Below are 22,624 nucleotides of genomic sequence, written 5' to 3'. Positions count from 1 at the left end.
GTCTCTATATTCAAGAATAACTCAACCTGCCTGCATTTCAAGCGTTCTGGCCAGAAACAGAGCCTGACTTGTGCAAACCACCATAGATTTTACGTAAGAGTTTAGCCTTTGATTAAAGGGTTCGGCAAGGTCACTTGAGCACAGCAAGCTGCCATGTGCAGGGATGCAAGTGTGGACAACTGCCCTTTCTGCCGCTGCAGGGAACATGGTGAAATGGTTGTAAGAAACTGAACAAGACTCACTGCGTCAGATGCTAACCCTAGTTTATGATGCCAGACAGTGAAAATCAGGGTGAGGGTTACTTCAATAGAATCCATTGATAAACCAATGAACTGAGAGAATTTTGCCATTGTCCTATGTCTATTACATAGAAACACAGGTACACAGGGGCTTAGGTCTTGGAGTTCACCAGATGTAGAGTTCAAATCCTGCCTCTGCCACTTACTGTGCCACTTTGACCAAGTCAACTCTTCCCTGGAAACCTCAATTTCCTCACCTGTAAAATGTGAGTAGTACATGTATCTTCCTTATGGAATGATGGTGAAAACTGAATGGGAAAATGAATTCCCAATCTCTGCCACTGTCCACGCTTCCCCACCCTGGCAGTCAACAAATGGTGGCTGCTAATCCACATCTACCATATGCCAGGCTCTCTAGTGGGTAGTTTACAGTAAGAGATGGCTTATTAAACTTAATATAGTGCCTCTGCCTTTCCTAAGATAAAATATTTCCAAATCTGAGAGAGTCTAAACCAAATCCTTTTCAATACTTATAGGAGTTCTAAGTACTCTCACGTTGTTTTTCTTGCCCCTGGAAAATGCTAAAATTGAAAAGGTTGCAAAAACCAATCTTCAGTGTCTTTTAAAATTTCTTTTAAATTTATCGTGTTCATCAACCTTTTGAAGGCAATTTTCTAATGGAAGTGGCTTGCTGACAACACTGCTTTGAATATCTCTACAGCAAGCAACAGCATCCTTTCTACTTCAAAATACAAGAACCACTACTGTTACAGAACTCAGATGTGTTGAAAGTGTTCTCAGTTATGTCAAGGGCTTTCTCTGCCTAGCAATTAATGGCTCTACAGTGAGCAAGAAGCATTTCCCCATATACAGAAGAAAAGAAAATGAGTCATAAGTCAAAAGAAAGATCCACTTAAAAGTGTAGATACCAAATGACCTTTCTCAATCAAGAATTTTGAAGAAAACCATAAGGCTGCTGAAATTATTTTTCAGTTAATAATACAAAGGGTGGGTCTTCAATCCTGAATACCAGGAGATATTTTTGATCCTGGATTCGGGGCTGAAATCCTCAAACTCCTCAAAACCTTCAGATTTCTGTATTAGGCCTACTCACTACCTTTCATCACGCAGGTGGGAGTAAATGACAACATTCTTTCTCCTCTTCACCTTCCAGAGCCAAGAGTGAATAGAGGCAACAGAGCTCATGGTCAACAATCAACGAGAGGTTCACGGCTGAGCATGACTGATACCACCTGCCCAAACCCAGCGTTTGACATGGCCATGCTCTGGATCTGAGAAGCTTAGCTGTAGGGGAGAAGAGAGAAGTGAAAACCAAATGACCAAATTCATGCTGTTTAAATAAAATAAGAAAGGTGGTACTTTTTTAAAAAAAATTATTCAAAGTACTCATGATTCAGGTGACAGAAGTCACCAGAAAAAGTGGGAAGTGATTGAAACTGTAGCTGACACCAAAGGTCAATTTCAGTATGTACTGAAGGAAGCCAACTACACACTCTCACTGGGATGCTGCATGCTGTATTTCAATCACATCCAGCCCTTGATCCCACACCCTTCTAAAGCCACCATCCCATTTGTCTTTATCCTTCACAACAAAGTGCTCAAATGAGCTGTCTACATAACCAGTGTCCACTCCTCATTCAACCAGCCTCTGCCATCCCCTCCCTCGTCAACGTCAACAATGGCCTTCATACTACTAAACCTTCAGAAATGTCAAGGTTGCAAAAGTCAAGGGAAAACTGAGGAACTGTCACACTCAAGGAGACTGAAGAGACATAATCAAATGAGACACATGATCCTGAGTTGGAAAGCTTTTGCAAAAACACATTATTAGAACAACTGGCAAAAATTGAATGGGGTCTCAGAGAAGGAGTTCTCTGTACCATTCCTGCAACAGCTACATATTTGGAAAATAAACCTAAAATAGGAGCTATTAAAAGACTTGGGCTTATTCAGAAGAGGGCAAAACTGGAACATCGTATCACTTTCCAAGACAACATGAATTACTATATACACAATTTTAGCTGAGTTCTGGGCTTGGATGGCAGGAGAAACACTTTGTCCAGTCTTTTTGTTACCAAGGGAGGTTCTAGTATCCAACTGTTGAAATTTAGGATAAGCATTTTCCTTATACCAGACTCTTCAGTGGGTAGTTTACAGTAAAGGATAGCTTATATAAATTTAATATAGTGCCTCTGCCTTTCCTAAGATAAAAAATTTCCAAATCTGAGAGAGTCTAAACCAAATCCTTTTCAATACTTACAGGAGTTCTAAGTACTCTCACGTTGTTTTTCTTGCCCCTGGAAAATGCTAAAATTGAAAAGGTTGCAAAAACCAATCTTCAGTGTCTTTTAAATTTATCGTGTTCATCAACCTTTTGAAGGCAATTCTCTAATGGAAGTGGCTTGCTGACAACACTGCTTTGGATATCTCTTTACAGCAAGCAACAGTACCCCTTCTACTTCAAAATACAAGAACCACTGCTGTTACAGAACTCAGATGTGTTGGAGAAAGGAAATGGCAAAAATCACCTCCTAACTATAGTTAAGTTACCCAGCAGAAGGATAAATGCTATGGGTTAAATGTGTACCCCCAAAGCTCATGTATTGAAAACCTGATCTCCATTGTAACAGTGTTAAGTGGATGGGAAATCCAATTATGGTATTTGAAAGGTGAGGTCTTTAAGAGATTATTAGCTTGTGAGGACTGTGCCCTCCTCAATGGATTGATCCATTCACAGAGTAATGGCATGGTTCTGATGCCCTTATAAAGAAAGTGAGGTTAGTTAGCTCTCTTGCTCAGTCCATTCTCACATGACACCCCGGTAGCCAAAGGACTCTGGAGAGTTCCCACCAAGAAAGCCCGCATCAGATGTGTTCCCTGGACTGTGGACTTCCCAACCCCCAAACTGTAAGAAATAAACATTTCTTTATAAATTACCCAGTTTCAGGTATTGTCATAAGCAACAGAAAACGGACTAATACACCATTTAAACTCTCTAGCAAGAGTGTAAGAGTGAAGAAGCTGGCCAGTTAGCTCACTTGTTTAGAGCATAGCACTGGTAACACCAGCATCCAGGGTTTGATACCTGTACTGGCCAGCTCCCCAAAATAAAGGGCATAAGAATGATATAAAAGGAGAGGAGTGTTTCACTTAGCAACAGTGGGTCAACTATTAATTCTGGACTATAATGGCTGTTAAAGTAGGTCTGGTGTCTGTAAGGAACTTGTATGAAGCAACGGCGGGGGGAAGGTCTGTGTAGCAACAAGAATTTTTACTCAGATGGATATGTCTTGGATAAACTTATGTAGTAAATTCCATATAATTTTTTTAATGTTTTATGCTTTTCAAATCCCTTTTCTATCCCCATAACTCCCTTGAACCATATTACAAAATTGTCAAGTCAGTGATTAATTATATAAATTCCAAGTACTATCTTTTTTCTTCTTCTGATTATATTTTTGAGTATGTTTTACTAAAATCAAATTTACAGTTAAATGGAATAAAGAGTTATAGGTAGTTTTCCATGGATCTCAGACTCTTTCCATGGATCTCAGTTCCTAAACAGAAATTTATTTATTTAAAGATTACCGGTAAGGGGATCTTAACGCCTGATTCGGTGTTGTCAGCACCACGCTCTCCCAAGTGAGCTAACTGGCCATCCCTATATAGGGATCGAAACCCACAGCCTTGGTGTTATCAGCACCACACTCTCTCAAGTGAGCCACGGGCTAGCCCTCCTAAATAGAAATTTAAAGGAGACCTCAATATTTAAGCAAAAATATTAATAAGAAGGGCAAAATAGAGACTTTGTAAATTAAAATACAAGTTCGAAATACTCAGAGGAGTCCATTATTCAATTAAGTATACCAAGGAATCATCAGGCTGCAAAGCACTCAGGGGAGAAGGAAAAAAATAGGCTGTGTACGCCTTGGTATTTGCATTTTTCCATTTGAATCAGGTAGATGGAAAAAACAGGCCCACACCATTTAGTCCTCAAAAGATTTAACACACTAAGGCTGATACACATTCCAAAGCATTCACACAGAAAGGCATTCTATTTGCTAATAAAACCCATTCAACAGATAAATTATTCATTCATCTTCATGTATGTAAAACTGGGATAACACAAAGTGCACATTTCTTATTTTTATTTCAACATTTAAAATATTCACAGATGGAGTATTATATTCACTGACATCTCCATGGAAGATGTATTAAACAAAGCAAACAAGCATTCCACAATTACAGAATTACATATTTGTGATTATGTGAATGTTTACCCTAGAGTTTATCTGGAAAAACACTTCTTAAAAAAACTTGAGTGTTTCACTGGATTAATTTCCATAAAAAGTTAACCGCAAAGAATTTCAGGAGAGATACCTAAATATTAGTCAACATTTTTTTTTAATTTCAAACTTTTACATTATTCTTCAACATACCTCTGTCAGAAACATTTAAATAATACTCAATTCTTTCTTTTTTCCCCTCAATAGCAAAACCAGGATGTACTTCCTTTCAGTACTTTCCCCCTAAGTCTTTGTTTCTAAATATATTACTTAGAATAAGTTGATCATCACAGAATCTTGACTAGCTAATGAGGTAGGAGTAGTTTTCAAAAGAAGTTCTTAGGCATTTATGAAGCAAAGCAAAAGAGAATGATCAAATTACAAAGAGTTTTTCTTTTTAGTGGTGTTCTTTGAATAAAATGCCAAGAGCACTGGAAATTGGTAAAATGTTGCTCATACTTTAAAAGACAAAGAGGAAAAACCCATTAGAAAGCCCTGCTATTGAGTATATTAAAGGGCAAAACCTGAGTATTGGCATTAATTAAATTCATTTTGGCATTACAAGGTAAGATAGCTATGCCTCAAAATGCCAAGCTTTCTTCCTCAGAGAAAAATCTTACCAAAGAGATCAAACTTAAACAGAAAAAAAAAGTACTCTATCTTCTGTTTTCAGTACAAGTTAACCTGTCTTTTGTTTTAACCCAGTTCTCATCCTTTCCTACACACACAAATAATTTCAGTATATTGCATATCTGGTAACATATTTAAATTGATTTAGCAGTCAACTTACCAAACTGTCCCAGAGAAACACTCCTTATATGAAGGTTTTATTAACATAATGCTAAACAGCTAGAAACTGCCTAGGTAATTTTTTTTCAGCACCGCCTCTCTATTAGATTGTTTCAAAATGCATACACCCCCTAAATTCATATAAACCTAGGATATTTACCCATCATTCCCTCTTCATCTACACCAAAATCAAAGTTCTGTGTTCTAACTACCCTTTCTGTGTGCCAAAAATAAGGAATACTTTAAGAATCTATTCAATTAATAGGACACATATGTTCCCACATAAGGGAGAGGGAAATTATCGATCAAGAACAATGTCTAAAATATGTATTTTGAACACTTTGGTACCTACCATTTGATGAAGGCTAAACTACCAGAAATTTCTTTATTTTACTAATTTGCACCTATTAAGGTTACTGCTAAAGACACTAAAAAAGTCATTCAAAAAAATGTAAGGAAGAAAAACACAAAAGAATAGCTGCCAGAAAAAAACTGATAACTATATGTGGCCTGGCAGATGGTTTTAAAATTAAATCCTTGACAATTCTACTATAAAATGTTTTAGATATAGGAATTGAACTTGGCTGAAACAGTGCGACTCTCTGATATGACAGCTTTTAGTTACAGTAACCATTTGAGATTCGCTACCAAAAATAATTTGTCGGTAAGAATTTTTTACATCTTTAAACTTTCTTTGTACTATTCTATCTAGAATCATGTCCTATCAATGTGATCAAACTCTCAAAATATCACATTTATATCATTTAGTTTGAAGAGAATTCTTTCCCCTTCACTGCCACCTTCTTTAACGTCAGTTATAGTTCCCTCTATAAACACTCTTTTCCTAAGGCACACCATGCCCTATTTATTGCTGCAAATTCCATAAAATCTGTGCCTCAATCTGTCTGCTTCCTCATTATGGTTAAATAAAAACCACTTAAGAGCGTCTGCTAAAACTTATTAACATCAACTCTAGAATGCTATTGTCCAGTAGATTAACTGAAAAATAACCAACTCTACTGAAACAAAGGCGAAAAACACAATTATATGCTCTATATGCTCTTTTCCCTAAAAACTGACCACATGACCTACTATGACGGTAAAGCTCAGTGACATCTCTGGCTATACATAATTCATACTAAATGCTATAAAATAAAATATTAGACCAGTAAGCTTTCACAATTTTTACTGAACCCTAGACTAGTTTAACAATATCTGATTTTATAGACATCATCCCACAGTGAACATGTTTAATAAGTAAAAGCAAATCAGATATCTGGAGTCATTATTTTCTGCAGACTAAGTGATAACTACACAGACCACTATGGGTAATGACATACACTTGCTCAAAGTTTTCATACAAGCCATGTTGTGTATCAAACTATATCTGCTAATATTTAATACAGTAGGATTTAGTGATTATAGATCTCAAATATTTTAATTAAGTACCTTATTGAGATAAATTTTTGACAGTTTCACTGACTTTCCAAAGTAGCATAATATATTCAAGGAAAAGAGTAAGGAGTGAGCGAAATAAAAACTGAACATGAAAATATTAAAGGAAAATAAAGAAAAGTTAAGCATCAGAGTGGAAAAGTCAAACAAGTCCAGACATCTGTTTGGAAGAGAACAGATCAAGTATGGATTTCATAAACCAAAAGTTTATAAAGTCGGTGCAATACAAATCCTGCTTAATGTAAAAGCTGAGTTGAAACTAAAAGGTCTATAAAACTGTTACTTTTGGCCTTAACCAGTACCAACTCTTCTGATCAAAAAGGGCCACAACAGTTAAGATTGTATTACTTGAATTTATTTTATACTAGATGATAGGCACAAAACAATACTCCTTAATAAAGTTGACAATTAGCTTCACTCAGAAGATTTTTAATAATGCACATTAAAAAAATGTATTCATCTTACAAATTGTTCTGCAATCCAAATATACAATAGCTTGGAAAACAACGTTTAGAAAACAAAAGCCAATGTAAAAAGACAGATTAAAACAACTAGAACAGTACAGCTATTATATGGCTCGGATTTTACAGTTTTCTTACTGCATCGTCAATGTCAGAAATTTGTTCTTTCAGCTGGCTCCATTGTTCCGGATTTAAAGAAATACCTAAAATAAAGTTTAAAAATTCAAAATTGAAAGTCTATTTAAGCTTTCTTGAGAATTTTCATACTTCCAACTAAAACAGTTTAACCAAAATTGCCATTCTGAATTACACAATTCTCTACAATACAACTGAGAGTCAAATCTCTTACATCTTTTAATTATAGGTTCATCACAATTTCCTGACCAGATCAATCTTATTATCCAAGTTTTATTTCTCAAAGTGCATCCTGCATAATAACTATTATATCCACGGAGAAAAAATAATCTGAAAATACACAAATACCTGCAAACTAGAATGCTAAGTGGCCAGGCCCAGATTTGGCATGTGATACTCCATTACAACATCCAGTTGGTTTGAACATTTGCCCAAAATTTCCACAGAAATTCAAGGTGAATGACTGTGCTAAGTTCTTCCCAAAAGCATTCATTTCACCTTAGAAAAATCTCTGGGATGTGATTCATACAGGACTTCTTAGAATGTATATACTGGGTAACAGTACATTCTGGGGTCATGCTGTCAAAATCCCCGCCTTACTAATTATATGACCTTAAAAAAAATTACATTATCTTCTGAGAGCCTCAGCTTTCTCACCAGTAAACTGGTACTTATACTTCAAAGGGTTATTGTAAATGATTAAATTAGGTAATTTGAATAAAAAGCATAGCACACCACCCAACACTAAGTAAACACTTAAAAACATTAAACAACATTTGTTTTCCCAATTTCTTTCTTTCTTTCTTTCTTTTATTTGGGGGCAGCTGGCCAGTTCAGGGAACCAAACTCTTGATGTTGGTATTAATAAGGCTGCACTCCAACCAACTGAGCTAACCAGCCAGCCCTGTCTTTCCAATTTAAAATGTAGAAGTACGAACAGAAATTTTATCTTTTCAATATTTTGTACTTCACACTTCCAGCATTCTAATACCTGACATGTATAAATAGAGAAACTAGAATTAGAAGAACTAATGTATTTCTCAGAAAACTGCTGGAAGGCCATGAAACTTCAAAGGAGAAGAATATATTGAGTTAACACCTAGGAAGAGCTTTCAAGCTAATCAAATTGTTTCAGTAAATGTTTGCAGGACCAAGAAATTTGGCATTGGCCACTCTGAAACAACGTGCATGACCAATCCAGAAGTGACATGAACAAAAAAACCTAAAACGGTATGAAGACATACAGAGGTTGAGTTTAATAAACCCAAAAACTGCATGAAGCAAACAAGGAGTACCTTTCAAACTGACAGGCAGGCAGAGTAGAACTAAATAAGGAGGCATTTGAGCAAATAACTACCTAAATATACAAATTTAGGTTGGTTCCCAAATGTACGCTTAAGAGGCTGGCCAGTTAGCTCGTTAGAACACAGCCTTATAATATCAAATGTTCTCTAGCTATTTGGTAAATGAATAAAGTATGTTTCTACAACGCTAAAAGGCTTGGGACTGGATGAAGCACAAATGGAAGAAGAACAGACACTCACTTGAAGGACACTACCCTAAAGAACAGCCTATAGTTACAGCACAGTGTTGGAATACCAAGGTCAATGTACCAGCCACCAAAAAAAAAAAAAGCCTTTAGGAGCAGAATCAAAAGGAAACTATGTAAACCAGGATTTTCCATTTCTGATTTTACAACCCAGACAGTGCCTAATTTGCTTCAGAACTGCTGTAAAAAAAAATTTTTTTTTTAATAACATTTAAGTAGATTAGCAGCCAACTAAAGTGATATTAGGGGTGTTATTTTTGGGGGTGTTATTCCCAACAGCTGTACATAAGACATCTTATTTTTAAAAGGTTAAGTATGTCCAAATCAACTCAGTAACGTTCTTCCTAGCCATGTGCACCCTGCTAATGTTATTTCAATTTCAGGTAAGGTAGATTAGAAAAGTACCAACATTAGAACCAAATTCAAGACATTAAAACTCACCTTTTCTCCCTGGTTTCATTTCACCTTCTGGATCCATCCAATACTCTCTAATATCAATTAGAACTTTCCCTTTAAAGTCCCGAACACTAACGTACCTCATTTTCCCAATCTGCAAAAGAAACAAAAGCATAAAAAGGGGTATTCCTTTCAACAGTGGTGTCCATACTTGTTTTCACAACTTGGTGCACCCTCACTCTATTTCTAATCAGAAAAATAACTACTAACCTCACTATAAAAACTGTAACCACAGGACATCATTGTTAAAAAAAAAAATATTCCAAAAAAGATAGAATTAAACAGAGCACACTTCACATTTCTTATTTTTAAATTTATAAACATCAAGGGCTGGCTGGTTTGCTCAGCTGGTTAGAGTGCAGCCTTGTATGCCCAAGGTCACGGGTTTAGAAGCCCATCCATCCAACCAAAAATAAATAAGTAAATAAATTTATAAACATAGTAGTAAAACAGTGTAATTGCTATGGAAAACAGTATGGAGATTCCTTAAAAAAAAAAACAAACCAAAGATAGAACTACCATATGACCCAGCAATTCCACTACGGGTATATATTCAAGAATTGAAAGCAGAGTCTCCAAGAGATATTTGCACATCCATGTGCACAGCAGCATTATTCACAATAGCCAAGAAGTGGAAGCAACCCAAATTTCCACTCACAGATGAATGGATATGCAAATGTGGTATATACATACAACAGAATATTACACAGCCTTGAAAAAGGAAATCCTGTCACATGATACTACAAAGATGAATCTTGAGTACATTATGCTAAGTTAAATAAGCAGTCACAAAAAGAGAAATACTGTTTGATTTCACTAACATGAGGAAGCTAAAGTAGTCGAATTCACAGAATCAAAAAGTAAAATGGTGGACAGCCAGGGACAAGGAAAGGGAGAAGGGGAGTTGTTGCTATAGAGTTTGTTTTCCAAGATGAAAAAGTTCTGAAGATTGCTCAGTAACAATGTTTCATAACAATGTGAACAATGTGAATACTTATACGTTTTTATCACAATTTTTAAAATCATTGGTAAGTAAAATCCTGCAGTACAAACTACAACCAATAGAAATCGATAGACACAGCTAGCTACATTGCTGAAGCAACCATTCTAAATATAATATAGAGTGCCAGTCAACAGCAACATGAAAAAGCTTATCCTTTTAACATTCATTTCAAATAATATCTTCAATGTACTTTGCTCAGAGTCAAATTGAGAAAAAACTGTTCACAAAAAACTATTTTTCAAAAACTTCACACTCCTTACCGGCCAGCTGCCAAAAACAAAAAAAAACCTCACACTGCTGCTTAACACATACTACAAATTCCAGGGGAAGCAAAAGGCTTTATACAACAAAGTGTCTGTTAGCACTTTCCGAGACTCACTACAAAAATACAATAAGAAAGACAGTGTGGTACTAGAGTAAAGACAGACATACAGGTCAACAGAATAGAATGGAATCCAGAAATAGACACACATTTTATATATTCTCTAACTTGTTCTTTATAAAGATCCAAGGTAACTCAAAGGAAAAAGGATAGTCTTTTCAACATATGGTGCTGTACCAGTTAGATATCTGTATGGAGGAAGAAAGGGGAAGGATCTCAATCCCTATCTCACACCACAGAGAAATTAATTCAACATGGATCACAGACCTAAACATGAAAAGAAAAACTATAAAACTTCTAGAGAAAAAACACCGGCAAAAACTTCTGTGGTCATTGGGAAGGCAAAATATGCCTTGGATAGAAAACAAAAGCATTAACCAAAAAAAGGGAAAAATTGATAAAATGGACTTAATCAAAATTAAGCCTTTTTTTAAAGATGCTTCGGAATACAAAAGGCAAACCACAGACCTAAAGAGAATATTCACTCAATAGGTAGCCACAAAGGTGTTGGACTTACAGGCGAGCATGAGGAAAAAGCAGATGGGGATCCACTCATAGGAGAAGACCATAGAGCAGAAGACTACAGAAAACGATGAACTGACCAGAATTTGTCATGACCTCATCTCCAACATGGAGAATATCTGATGTGGAGGCCACTAACCAGAGGCCAACCCTCCTTCCTCCTGTCTGTCCATTTGATTCTGTCTCTTAGATTTCATGTTCTTTCTTATTCCCTTAACCTCAACTCATTTTTAAACTAGATTGCTTTTAAAAGAAAACTAAAGTTTTCCTTAAGTTTAAAAAAAGAATGAAAATATTCACTATATTTATTTCTGACATAGGACTTATATCCAAAATGTATAAAGTTCTACAACTCAATAAATCAAACGACCTAGTTTTTTAAAAAATGAGCAAAAGACTTGAACAGACTCTTCACAAAGACATAAAAATAGCCAATAAACATGATCAAAGATGTTCAATGAATTAAGACATCAGGAAAATGCAAAGTGAAACCACAATGAGCAACTATTACAAACCCATTAACTAAAATGGATAAAATAAAACACTGACAATATCCAGTGAGAACGTGGAAGAACTGAAATCTCATACATTGCTGATGGGTGTGTAAAATGGTACAGCTACTTTGGAAAACAATTTGACAGTTTCTTAAACAGTTAAACACACACTTATCCTATAGTCCAGCAAATGTATCTGGTATTTACCCAAAAGGGAAAGAATGTCCATAAAAAGACATGTAAAAAAATATTCACAGCATCTTTATTCTTAATAGCTCAAGACTCGAAATGACCCAAATGTTCATCCAAGGTGAACCGATAAACAAGTTGGAGTATAATCACACAACAGGATGCTACTCAGCAATAAAAAGGAACAAACTACCAATATGCACAATAAGGATTAATCTCAACACATTATGCTGATCAAAAGAAGCCAGACAAATAAATATACAAACTGTATGATTCCACTTACATGAAGTTCTAGAACAGGCAAAATAAATCCATGATGATAGAAATCAAATCAGTGGTTACCTGGGGCAGAGAGATGACTATAAAGGGAAGCCAAAAGGGAATTCTCTGGGGTGATGAAAATGGTCTAACCACAAGGGTGTGTACATTTATCACGGCTCATCAAATTATACTTTTAAAAGTGTGCACTTTATTGTACATAGATTATACTTCAATAAAGTTAATTTAAAAAGAACTTGCCCAACAATGACTTCTCTCAAGGAGAAATGAATAAAACTGACAAATTCTTACCAAAAATTTTAAAAAGAAGGAAAAAAATGAGATAGCAGTGTACAGATATAATAATATTAAACTGATAAGAACAGATACTACACTTGATCTTAGCCAAAAGGCCGAGAAGCGATACAGATATAATAATAAAAGGAAAAAAGAATAAATATCACTGTGATCACATTTCAAGGGAAGAAATAGAATAAGATGACAGAATACATACACACACACACACTTTTACATGCATATGACCTTAGCGAGGAAAAAACAGCACATACACTATACAAAACATGATTCTTAAATTTCTGCGATTCCCTGTCCACTTTGAGGATCTAATAAAGAAAATGAATAATCCTTTCAAATACAAAAAAAATTCAAACTAAAAAACACAATTTCATGGACTCCCTAAAGTCCATTCATCAACACCCCTCCACTCCCAGGTTAAAAACACTTGAGTTGGTAATGATTTAAATTAATTTATAATTTAAAAGTATCAGGCTTATCCTTAAATCATCAAATCAACTAAGATGGTACTACTGACCCTTTGAGCCTAAAACTGAAGAAAAATATGAATCAAAGTCACCTTCCTGACCTTTTGAGACACAGGTACTAAGTAATTACTAAGTAATTACAAGACAGTTTTCCAGTCTATCTTTAATATCAGATGTCATCTCAGGTAGATAATTTCCCTATGGAACCAAGTTCTTAAAATTCAGAGCTGAAGGAATAAGAAGCCAAGCATCTAGTAGTATACCCTCTCTAGTTAGTATTCTGCCCAAATCATCCCAGAGTTTAAAAGAGCAGGGCAGTGACTTTCCTTTGGTACAACACTCTTCAAATATAACATTTAAAGAGCTGCTTATGTTTGATATACCAGAATTTTAAGATTATTTTCTCTAGTTCTATTCCCAAGAGATGGATATTTGTTTTGTTTAAAAAAAAAATCCCATCTTACAGTTACTAGCCAATACCCAAACAATTTTAATTTGGATTTTAGATCTATTTGTTTTGGCAAAGCATACCTGATGTCCTGGGTCCTGAAAGATTCTAACATTTGATGATCTAGCAATGTCTTAAAAAGTTCCACCCTATAGAAGCTGTCTTCTAAGCACTTTCTTGATAAATGAACAATATAGAAAACATGTAGTTCTATTTTTTAAAAAAACCTTATGTATCATGATGGGGGTGTTGTTTTTCCACCCCAAAACCCCATCCCTTATCCATCTTTCTGATACAATTATCAAGCCTTTACTAATAATAAAAATGAAGGCCTCATTTAATATTATATAATCAATGTATTCTAATGTGCTCATAAGCAGATTATAATTCAGCATAAACCACCAAAATACATTTCTACAGCCAAAATATCATTTCAAGGAAAAAGAGTAGCAGTGAAATTAAATATATTATTTCTTAGGATACTTACACTACTAGGTCTGTGAAAGCCACTATGAAAATAAGGCTTATGTTCCTCCTGGAGGCAGATTTTCAAACGGTGAAGTGTCTAACAGCCTTAGAAGGCTTGGTAAGCTTTCCAAATGAGGGTTTAAGAACCGAAGCTCCTTTTTTTGGTGGAAAAACCATCCCCTAAAAACAAATCTGGTTCTCCCAAAACTACTCTAACAGAACAGAATCTCTATAATGTGGGTACTCACTTCTCTATCTATAAAATTAGGGGGGAGGAATGGGCAAGATAAAAATCCATTAAAAGGCCATCGAGGCTGGCGGGTTAGCTCACTCGGTTAGAATGTGGTGCTGATAAAACCTAGGTCAAAGGTTCAGATCCCCATACCAACCAGTCACCAAAAGTAAGAAAAAAAAAGAAAACATTAAAAGGCCATACATGCTCTATATTAGTAAAAGTAGGTGGGCAACTAGTGGAAAGAACTGATCAGAGAAAAGCCCAAGATAGCTGCCCAACAAATACTTAAAACATTAAAACATTCCAAAGCAGCCCTTCATTCCACATAAGAAAGTCTATGAAAGAGATACTCTTGCAGATCTTACATGTCATTCTGTCCCTTAAAACAGCTTCCCACTACACTGAGAATAAAACCCAAATTCCCTAAACATGGCCTCCCAACAGGAAGGCCCTGAAAGTTCTGTTCCTTCACCATCCTCACCAAGTTGATCTTCTATCTATACCAGACTTTCTAGCCACAAACACGTTAGAACTCCTACACAATCCAAGCTCTTTCCCACTTCCCAGAACACCTACTCTCTCATAATAATCCGCCCTTTTACTTCACAACTCTCATCATGATTTTAGTTATATACATGTTTATTGTATAATTTTTGTTCCCATAACTTCCATGAAGCCACAGACCACATCTACTTGGTTCATCTCTGCAAGGCAAAACCTGGCAAGGCCTGAATGAAATACCAAACACAATAATCACTCAATTTATTATCCAATCAAAGCAAAGAGGGTCCTTTTATAATTCCTCCTTACATACAAATCTTTACTTATATTCTCTATCAAATTAACAGTCTACCCCTAGCTCCTCTAGGTTGTATAAAAGTCAGAGGAATTAACCCATAACTAAATAATTCATCTACACCGCTTTCTTTATCCAGAAGTAAAACAAGGCGAAAATGAGTAAAAATACCCAACTTCTAATTTCTCATTCTCACCTTAATCCATCTTTAGAGGCCATCAACAGGTCAAAAAATACATATATGCTAGCCTCAATTTCTACTCAAATAAATGCTCGCAGTCTCATTCTGTCCAAACTTTTGACTTCAACTAATTCTTATGCCTCCTTGAAACACTTACCCTTTTCTTTCTCCCATAACTGTACTCTTCTAATCTTCCTTCACCATCTCTTCATCTACATCCTCTTTTTCCTGTCATCATCTATTTGAGAACTTATTTGGAGGTTCTAGCAGAGGACAGCAGTTACTTGTACACCTTGACCAAAGAAGAGTCCTCTCCTCTATCAGAAAAGGCTGTCCTTTTCAACCAAGTACACAGCTTTAGGAGGGATGCACTTGGAGCAATGAGGGACACCTGCCTAGCCAGCCAGATCAGCCAAATCAACCCTGGCAATCAATGAAGTAACAGATGGCATAGCCAGATTACCCTTACATCCTCATCCTTTACTTGTATATCACCAAAGACATGCCCTCACCAACCTGCTCTTCTTCCTCTGGCTTATACTCACTTCGGTGGATGGCCTCAGTCAACTATGCTGATGACTCCACATGAACATTTCCCAGTCAAGCCCTCCAGGTGCTAGAGCAAACCCTCCTTATTTCATAACATTTACAATCAGATTGTCTTTATTGATTGCTTAATTCCTCTGGTCCATTCTTCCTCACCAGTATCTTATAATCAGCACTATATCTTCTTTAGGGAAAAACATCTAGGCCCTTATGACTTCACACAGATTCAAGCTTCCAATTACCTAAGTGATCTCATCTGCATCTATTTATCCCACCACCTCTCCACTCACAAATCCTTCTTGTACAGTGATGCCAGTATCAAATTTCCCTAAAACAAGGTAAGAAGCCCAAGAAAAGAAGCTATACTAGTCCTCTCCAGATGATTTCATCAAATCCCTTTAATGAATTTCCCTTATTTTATCTATTCAACCCACTCTCCTTTTCTGTTTCTTATCAGGCCAAAATCAGGCAGATCATATTGCTGCTCCCCCGCCCAACAATACTGCACCCATACTTCATATCCCAACAATATTCAACCTATTTCTGAAGATGGTTTCTAAATGTGCAGTTCTCAATCTCTTTTTTGGGATTTCTGTTACATTTATTTATTTTTTATTTTTTTATTTTTTAAAGATGATCGGTAGGGGCATCTTAACCCTTGACTTGGTGGTGTCAGCACCACGCTCTCCCAAGTGAGCTAACCAGCCATCCCTATATAGGGATCCAGACCCAGGGCCTTGGTGTTATCCGCACCACACTCTCCCAAGTGAGCTACAGGCCGGCCCTTCTGTAACATTTAAATTTGCTTTGTTTTAATTACAGCAAAACAACAGACTTCTAGACTATAACAATAATCCAGTGTCCTCTAAATTACTTTCATCTGTACTAACTAGTTTGTATATTTTAACAAATATCCTAGTCAAGAGGATTATAATGCACATAAAAGATTATTATACCATATCACATTAAAGTACTTTTAAACTTCTTCACATCAAGCCAGACAATTCCTCCAGATCTAAGGAAATAAACAACTTTACCTGAAACATGTTATCATCTCTGCTGCTACTGCTCTGTTTGGAAGATGACAGAGCTCTCGAAGTTTCTCCAGTCTTTTGTTTCTTTAAAGGTTTTTCTGGAGCAACTTGCTTTTTCCTCTTTAACTTGAAAGAAAAAGCAAGAATATGGTTAAAATGTGCACACGTAAGAATTAAGCACAGCTCGGGTTCAAAAGATTCCATTCCTTTTTAAGACTTAAGGGATCAAAAGACAACATTTATTTACTAAGAAAAAGTCATAAATGTACAGTCATGCATCACTTAACGACAAGAATACATTCTGAGAAATGTCATTCGTTAGGTTATTTATCTTTGTGCAAAAGTATATCATGAAAAAGAACAGCAATGAATTTTCCAATTATCTACACTGGTCACTAGCTGCATGAACGTGGGCCCACTATGTTACTAAGTCTCTCTGTGCCTCACTTTCTTCATGTTAAATGAGGATTAGAATAATAATCCCACAAAGTTATAAAAATTAAATTACAGGTAGGGTTTGTGCCTGGCACTCTGCAAGCACTCAGTGTTAGCTAATTGTTAACTAATTGCTATCATTTTGCTATGAGGATGGGTGGAAATATTTAAAAATGTAAGAATTCTAAGTAGAAAACAACCCGTTCACTTGGGGTCAGACCTCATGTGTCAAATGCTTGGCTTTCTACCTTAAAGGTCTGGTTTAACTTTGGGAGGGTAACCCTGTGGTTATGCTAGGCACTCCTCAACATATCTTGCAGTAAGCTTACACCAGCATCACCACAAACACATGGGCAATGCACTCAGTCATGACATTATGACTACAACGTCACTATGCAATATGAATTTTTCAGCTGCATTATCATCTTATGGGACCATCATCATATATGCTGTCAGTTGTTGACTGAAACGTTATGTGGCGCATGACTGTATACATAGACAAGTGACAGAACTATGAATTTAACCTATACTTCTATCTAATAGTGTTTTCAAACTGTGTTCTCAGGACTTCAAGATACTTCAGGCATGGGAATGGTATTAACCAGAGGGACAGTCATTTTGTGACTTGGGATCCCACATACGATTTCTTTGGGAGAAAAAAAAAGATGAGGCTGCTTTTGAATAACCTTTTGGAAACCACAGGTCTACTAAAGGTGGTTACTTATTTTTTTTACAAAACAGATACACTATTTAAGAAGAATATAACCAAATTTTCCATTTCTAGAACATGAATATTATTTATGCCCTGTCTATTCCAAAAGGGATTTAAATTAACTTAAGGAATTTATGACTAGGCAAATCTGAAGAGACTTATTTTGTACTGGGCATTGGAAGTCAATAATTCAAGAATTTCCTCAGCACAAAAATAAAAAAAAAAAATCACCAAAGATACAAATCACAATAATGTTTTAAAAACAGCAAAAATAAAAAAAAATAAGATACAAATCACAATAATGTTTTAAAAACAGCATTATAAAAGCTTTTTCTATGTATAGCCTCATTCTCAAAATGAGCTAACAGCCCATAAATAGCACTAGAGTTCCCAACCCAAACAGCAGAGGGCAGTCATGTTCCTTCTTAGTGGAAAAGTAGTTTGTTATTAAATTAATGTACTAAATTACATGAAGCGAGATAAAACAGTATACATATATATGTAAAACATGAAATGAAAAACATGGAGTATTTAATGTAAGTGCCTACAGGATTAATAGTACTATTTTGGACAAACAGCAGAAAGCAATTATTCTTTAAATCAGGGTCTAAGTATATTCCTTATGGACTAGCAGATGCCTGGCACACAGAAGGTCAATACTAATTTGTTGCATGAACGTATTTAAATGCCATACGGGGTGCAAATCAAAAAACTGAGATTTCCTCCCTCAAGTATAGCTATGTATGCTCTTTGAAGCCTTATTTCAACCTTTCAGGTGACATTACATTCTGTATTTATACTTAAAGGTTCCAACTTCTCCAAGATTCTCCTATAAGCTCTTGCTTTTCTTTTAGCTAACAATGCTAAGCTTTGGGAGAAATCAAAAGATGAGGGGCCTGCTGCTTTTGAATAAACTTTTGGAAACCAAAGGATTACTAAAACTAGTCAATTATTTTTTTTACAAAGGAGATTTACTAATTAAAAAGAATACCACCAACTCATTCCATTTCTGGGATACAAGAGTACTTCAAAAAGTTTGTGGAAAAATAGGATTAAAAGATAGTATGGGGCCGAGCCCGTGGCACACTCGGGAGAGTGTGGCGTTGGGAGCGCGGCGACGCTCCCACCGCGGGTTCAGATCCTATATAGGACTGGCCAGTGCACTCACTGGCTGAGTGCCGGTCACGAAAAAGACAAAAAAAAAAAAAAAAAAAAGATAGTATGACTCTTTTCATGAACTTTTTGAAGATACCTCATATGCAAACTTTTATGAAATAAAGGACAGTTCGCATGCAAGGAAGCCTTGACTGCAAGGTGAGTTGCTCGGTTATGCTCCATTGAGATGCTAGATTAGGTGGAATGCACCACTCACAGCGCAGTTGTCATCTAATGCACAAAAGGCCTATTCTGTGAAAAGGGTAGTTTCATGTTAGCTTTGCTGGGTGCTGATTTATCTAAAAGAATGGGACCAGAGCAAACAACATTCAAACTTAAAATGTACCAAGCCTAAAATTCAGTGATCTTTGTGGGCAGAATAAACACCAATGGCTGAAATGGTTATGAAAATTAACATAGGCATTCAAAGATTCTGGCCCAACTACTACAAAATATACCTACAGATTAGACAGATTTCTAAATAATGGCAAATACTGGCTCTGGACTAATGATAATTCTATTCTCCTAGGGTCTAAGGCAATGGTTCTGCAATTTTAGGGTTCCTAAAGATCCTTAATAGAAGACTTGTTAAGTCTGATTTAGGGACTGTGGATGTGCATCAAGCATCCTAGGCACTTCTAGTCAAGTGGTCCAGAGGCCATCTGCACTTTCAGAAACACCCATCCAGATTCTCATTTTAAGATTCCAGTATGCATTTTACTACGCTTCAGAACTGGATGTGGGCAATATTGCTGAATTAAGTAAAACAAAAATGATTTGGTGCAGTAATAGTCACCTTTTTATCAACTTCACTGTCAGAATCACTGCCTGACGAGCTTGAAGAAACAAGTTCCTTTGATTTTGGCATTCTGAAAGAAAAATATATTATGTAAATTTACAACTTGCTCCATTACCTTGTACTTAGTTCTCCCCCAATCAAAAAATCAAAGACAAGTTCTATGGTTCATTCTACCATTTTGTGGTACTAGAGTTGTTACAATGAGCACAAGTTTTAATCTACACTCTTCTAAATTGCAGAAAACAAGCAGAGTAGAATGTTCTGAATCCAGTAAGGAGGAAGAACTAAATGTCATACACACATTCCTACCTTTTATCTTTCTCAAAGATAGTGGCTCTTTTTATTCTTCACTTTAGTAGGGTTAGAAATTTATGGATAGGGTAGATTGCAAGGCAGCTGACAACAATTACTGTTAAAACCAGAAGAAATGTGAATAACCACTCAGTAGCACTTTACACTTATTAATGAGATCAGACGTAATGGAGAATTATTCACTGCAGGGAACTGACCCTAACATTCATGCAACAGGGGAAACAGCTGTACTATGCAGATGTGATATTTAATTAATTTTGCCATTATAATTTTTTTTCATATTTTGTATGCGTGAATTTTGACTTTTTGGTCATACCATCAAAATAACAACAGATACTAATGCAGAGTTCACAAAGCCACATATAATTCACAACAACTCATTACATTTTACACTAATTTTCTACTCTGGAATATAATTAAAATTTAAAGACTCTGTTTATGGGAGGGCATCACCTTTTTTCAAGTCCATTCCCCAGGTCCCCCCAAGGGGTAAACGTTTAGTGCCTTACTCACAAGTAGACGTTTACTCAGTGCCAAAGGGCAAGGCAGTGAGAAAACTATGCATTATTAGCACAGGCATCAAACGTGTTCCACAAGAGGAGGTCAAGGTAAAAGAAGTGGGCCATCTCAATCGTGATTGAGATGAATTAAATTCAAAAAGCTCTAAACATGCCCAACCCTGCCACGCTGATTTTAACTGAAGATAAGAATAAATTCAGAAGGGCAGGGCAACGTCCATAACTACGTTTCGCACATTTTTCCTGTTACTGCTCCATTTCACAACCTAATCTCCGAAATCATTTCAGTTCGTATTTTTATGGTAAGTGCTAATATAACTGCCAGAAAACCTTCTTTTAAAAGGTAATTAAATTGAACATAACTTATTTTTCGCTTTGAAACGTCAAGCATAACGACCATTTGTTATTAAAAGCTGCCTGGGGGCCTAAGATCATTTAAAAGAATTGTCTCGTACTTAACCCAAATAAGAAGTCTGTTCAAGAAAACAAGCTAACGGTAACTAAAGCCAGCCTTTTGAACTTCTGACAAAATACATTTTACTTTTACTTAACAAGCATTTACTGTTTCCCCCTCACCCCCACCCTCAACAGGGCAGCCTCGTAACTCAGGCAAACGATACTAAAAGCGCTGTTGAAGAATACGTACAAAACACAACTTTAAAAAAAAAAACAGCAAAAAAAAGAATCTTCAGCCTTCACTGATTGCGTGGGGGAAGATTACAAAAAACGAGGTGAAAATAAACTAGGACTTCAGGATACACGAACTCGGTGCAAGGCGAGGACGATGAGCACCAAGACGGGGAGGGGGTCGCGCGCTGCCGGGAAGCTGTGGGCCCCGCGGCTGGCAGCGGCGCGGGCGAGGGGAGACAGGTCGGTCGGAGGGGGCGTGGGAGGCGGCCAAGAGCCGAGGAGACGGCCTTGGGAAGAGGAGGGACTTGCACCAAGCGCCATTTTCTCCTCTCGAAGCGTTCCCTCCCCCCAAGTCGGCCATCCTCGGCCCCTGCCCCCACCGCCGGCCACCCCGTTCCGACCGGGTCCGCTCCCCGACTCCCCCGAGCACCCGTCCCGTGGCAGGAGTGGGGGCCCAAACGAGGCCAGAGGAAGGAGTACGCCGCGCACGCGCCCCCGCCCGGGCCAGGACTGCTGCCGCATTGTCCTGGGGGCGCCCCGGGCCCCTCTCCGTGGCTCCTCGCCCGGCCGCGCCCCTCCGCCGGGAACCGCCGCACTCGCCGCCTAGGCACCGTTCCAGGGACGGGCGTCTGGCGTGGAGGGGCCGACAGAACGTCGGGCACGGGGTCGAAGACGGAGAAGGGGGCCCAGCGGAGCCGGGGCGGGGAAGGGGGAGGTCAGGCCGGGCCGCCATTTCCCACGGCCGGTGAAGGGAGGTGAGGGCAGCAGCAGCTCGTGGCCCGGCGGGGGATCAGGAGGGATGGGGCGGGGGCGGGGGTCCCGTGCACTCACGCTCCGCTCCCACAGTCGAACACCCTCCTGCTTGCTCGCTCGCGACTGACAGAGAACCGGAAGTGACGCCAACCAAGAGACACCGGCCCCGCCCCGCTGGGACCGCAGACACGTGACGGGGTGTGGCCTCCCGCGGAAACAGACACCGAGGCCCTTTCCAGGGCCTTAAAGGGACCGCGCCCCCTTGTCCTGAATAGATTCCAAGAAATGAGGTGCTGCAAAGATTGCATGTGATCTATGAGTGAATGAGGGAGCTAATGAAACAGGAGTGACGAGGACCCAGCTTTACACTTGTTCAATAAATGTTTTTCTATTGAAGTGAAAGGGTATTACTGAAAAAGATCAATACTGGACCATTTTCCCAGAAATGATCTTCTTCCTACCCAACACCACCCTCAGTATATGACTCTGGCTGGTAAAATTCAAAGGAAGGAAGCCAAAGTCACGGCGTTTAATTCCGGAAAGTGCAAAAAAATCTTTGTAGAAGCACTGGGCTGCACAAC

At 37.6% G+C, this 22,624-nt stretch overlaps 1 protein-coding gene and 1 pseudogene across 1 annotated transcript; both read right to left on the bottom strand.

The window, feature by feature from the left end:
- Positions 1–4,360: 4,360 nt before the first annotated feature.
- SUB1 (SUB1 regulator of transcription) lies at positions 4,361–22,203 on the bottom strand. The gene is made up of 5 exons (XM_063086190.1): positions 22,122–22,203; positions 19,828–19,900; positions 16,733–16,855; positions 9,377–9,485; positions 4,361–7,454 (listed from the first exon to the last, which is right to left on the bottom strand). Exons 2-5 carry the CDS (start codon positions 19,897–19,899, stop codon positions 7,375–7,377), a joined length of 384 nt encoding a protein of 127 aa, XP_062942260.1. The 5' UTR covers position 19,900; positions 22,122–22,203; the 3' UTR covers positions 4,361–7,374.
- LOC134371445 (U2 spliceosomal RNA) lies at positions 12,566–12,664 on the bottom strand (annotated as a pseudogene).
- Positions 22,204–22,624: the final 421 nt, after the last annotated feature.

The sequence above is a fragment of the Cynocephalus volans genome, chromosome 2 (genome assembly GCF_027409185.1).
Source record: "Cynocephalus volans isolate mCynVol1 chromosome 2, mCynVol1.pri, whole genome shotgun sequence".
Taxonomy (NCBI): Eukaryota; Metazoa; Chordata; class Mammalia; order Dermoptera; family Cynocephalidae; genus Cynocephalus; species Cynocephalus volans.
The sequence above is the reverse complement of the archived record's forward strand: the minus strand, read 5'-3'. Positions and strand labels throughout refer to the sequence as shown.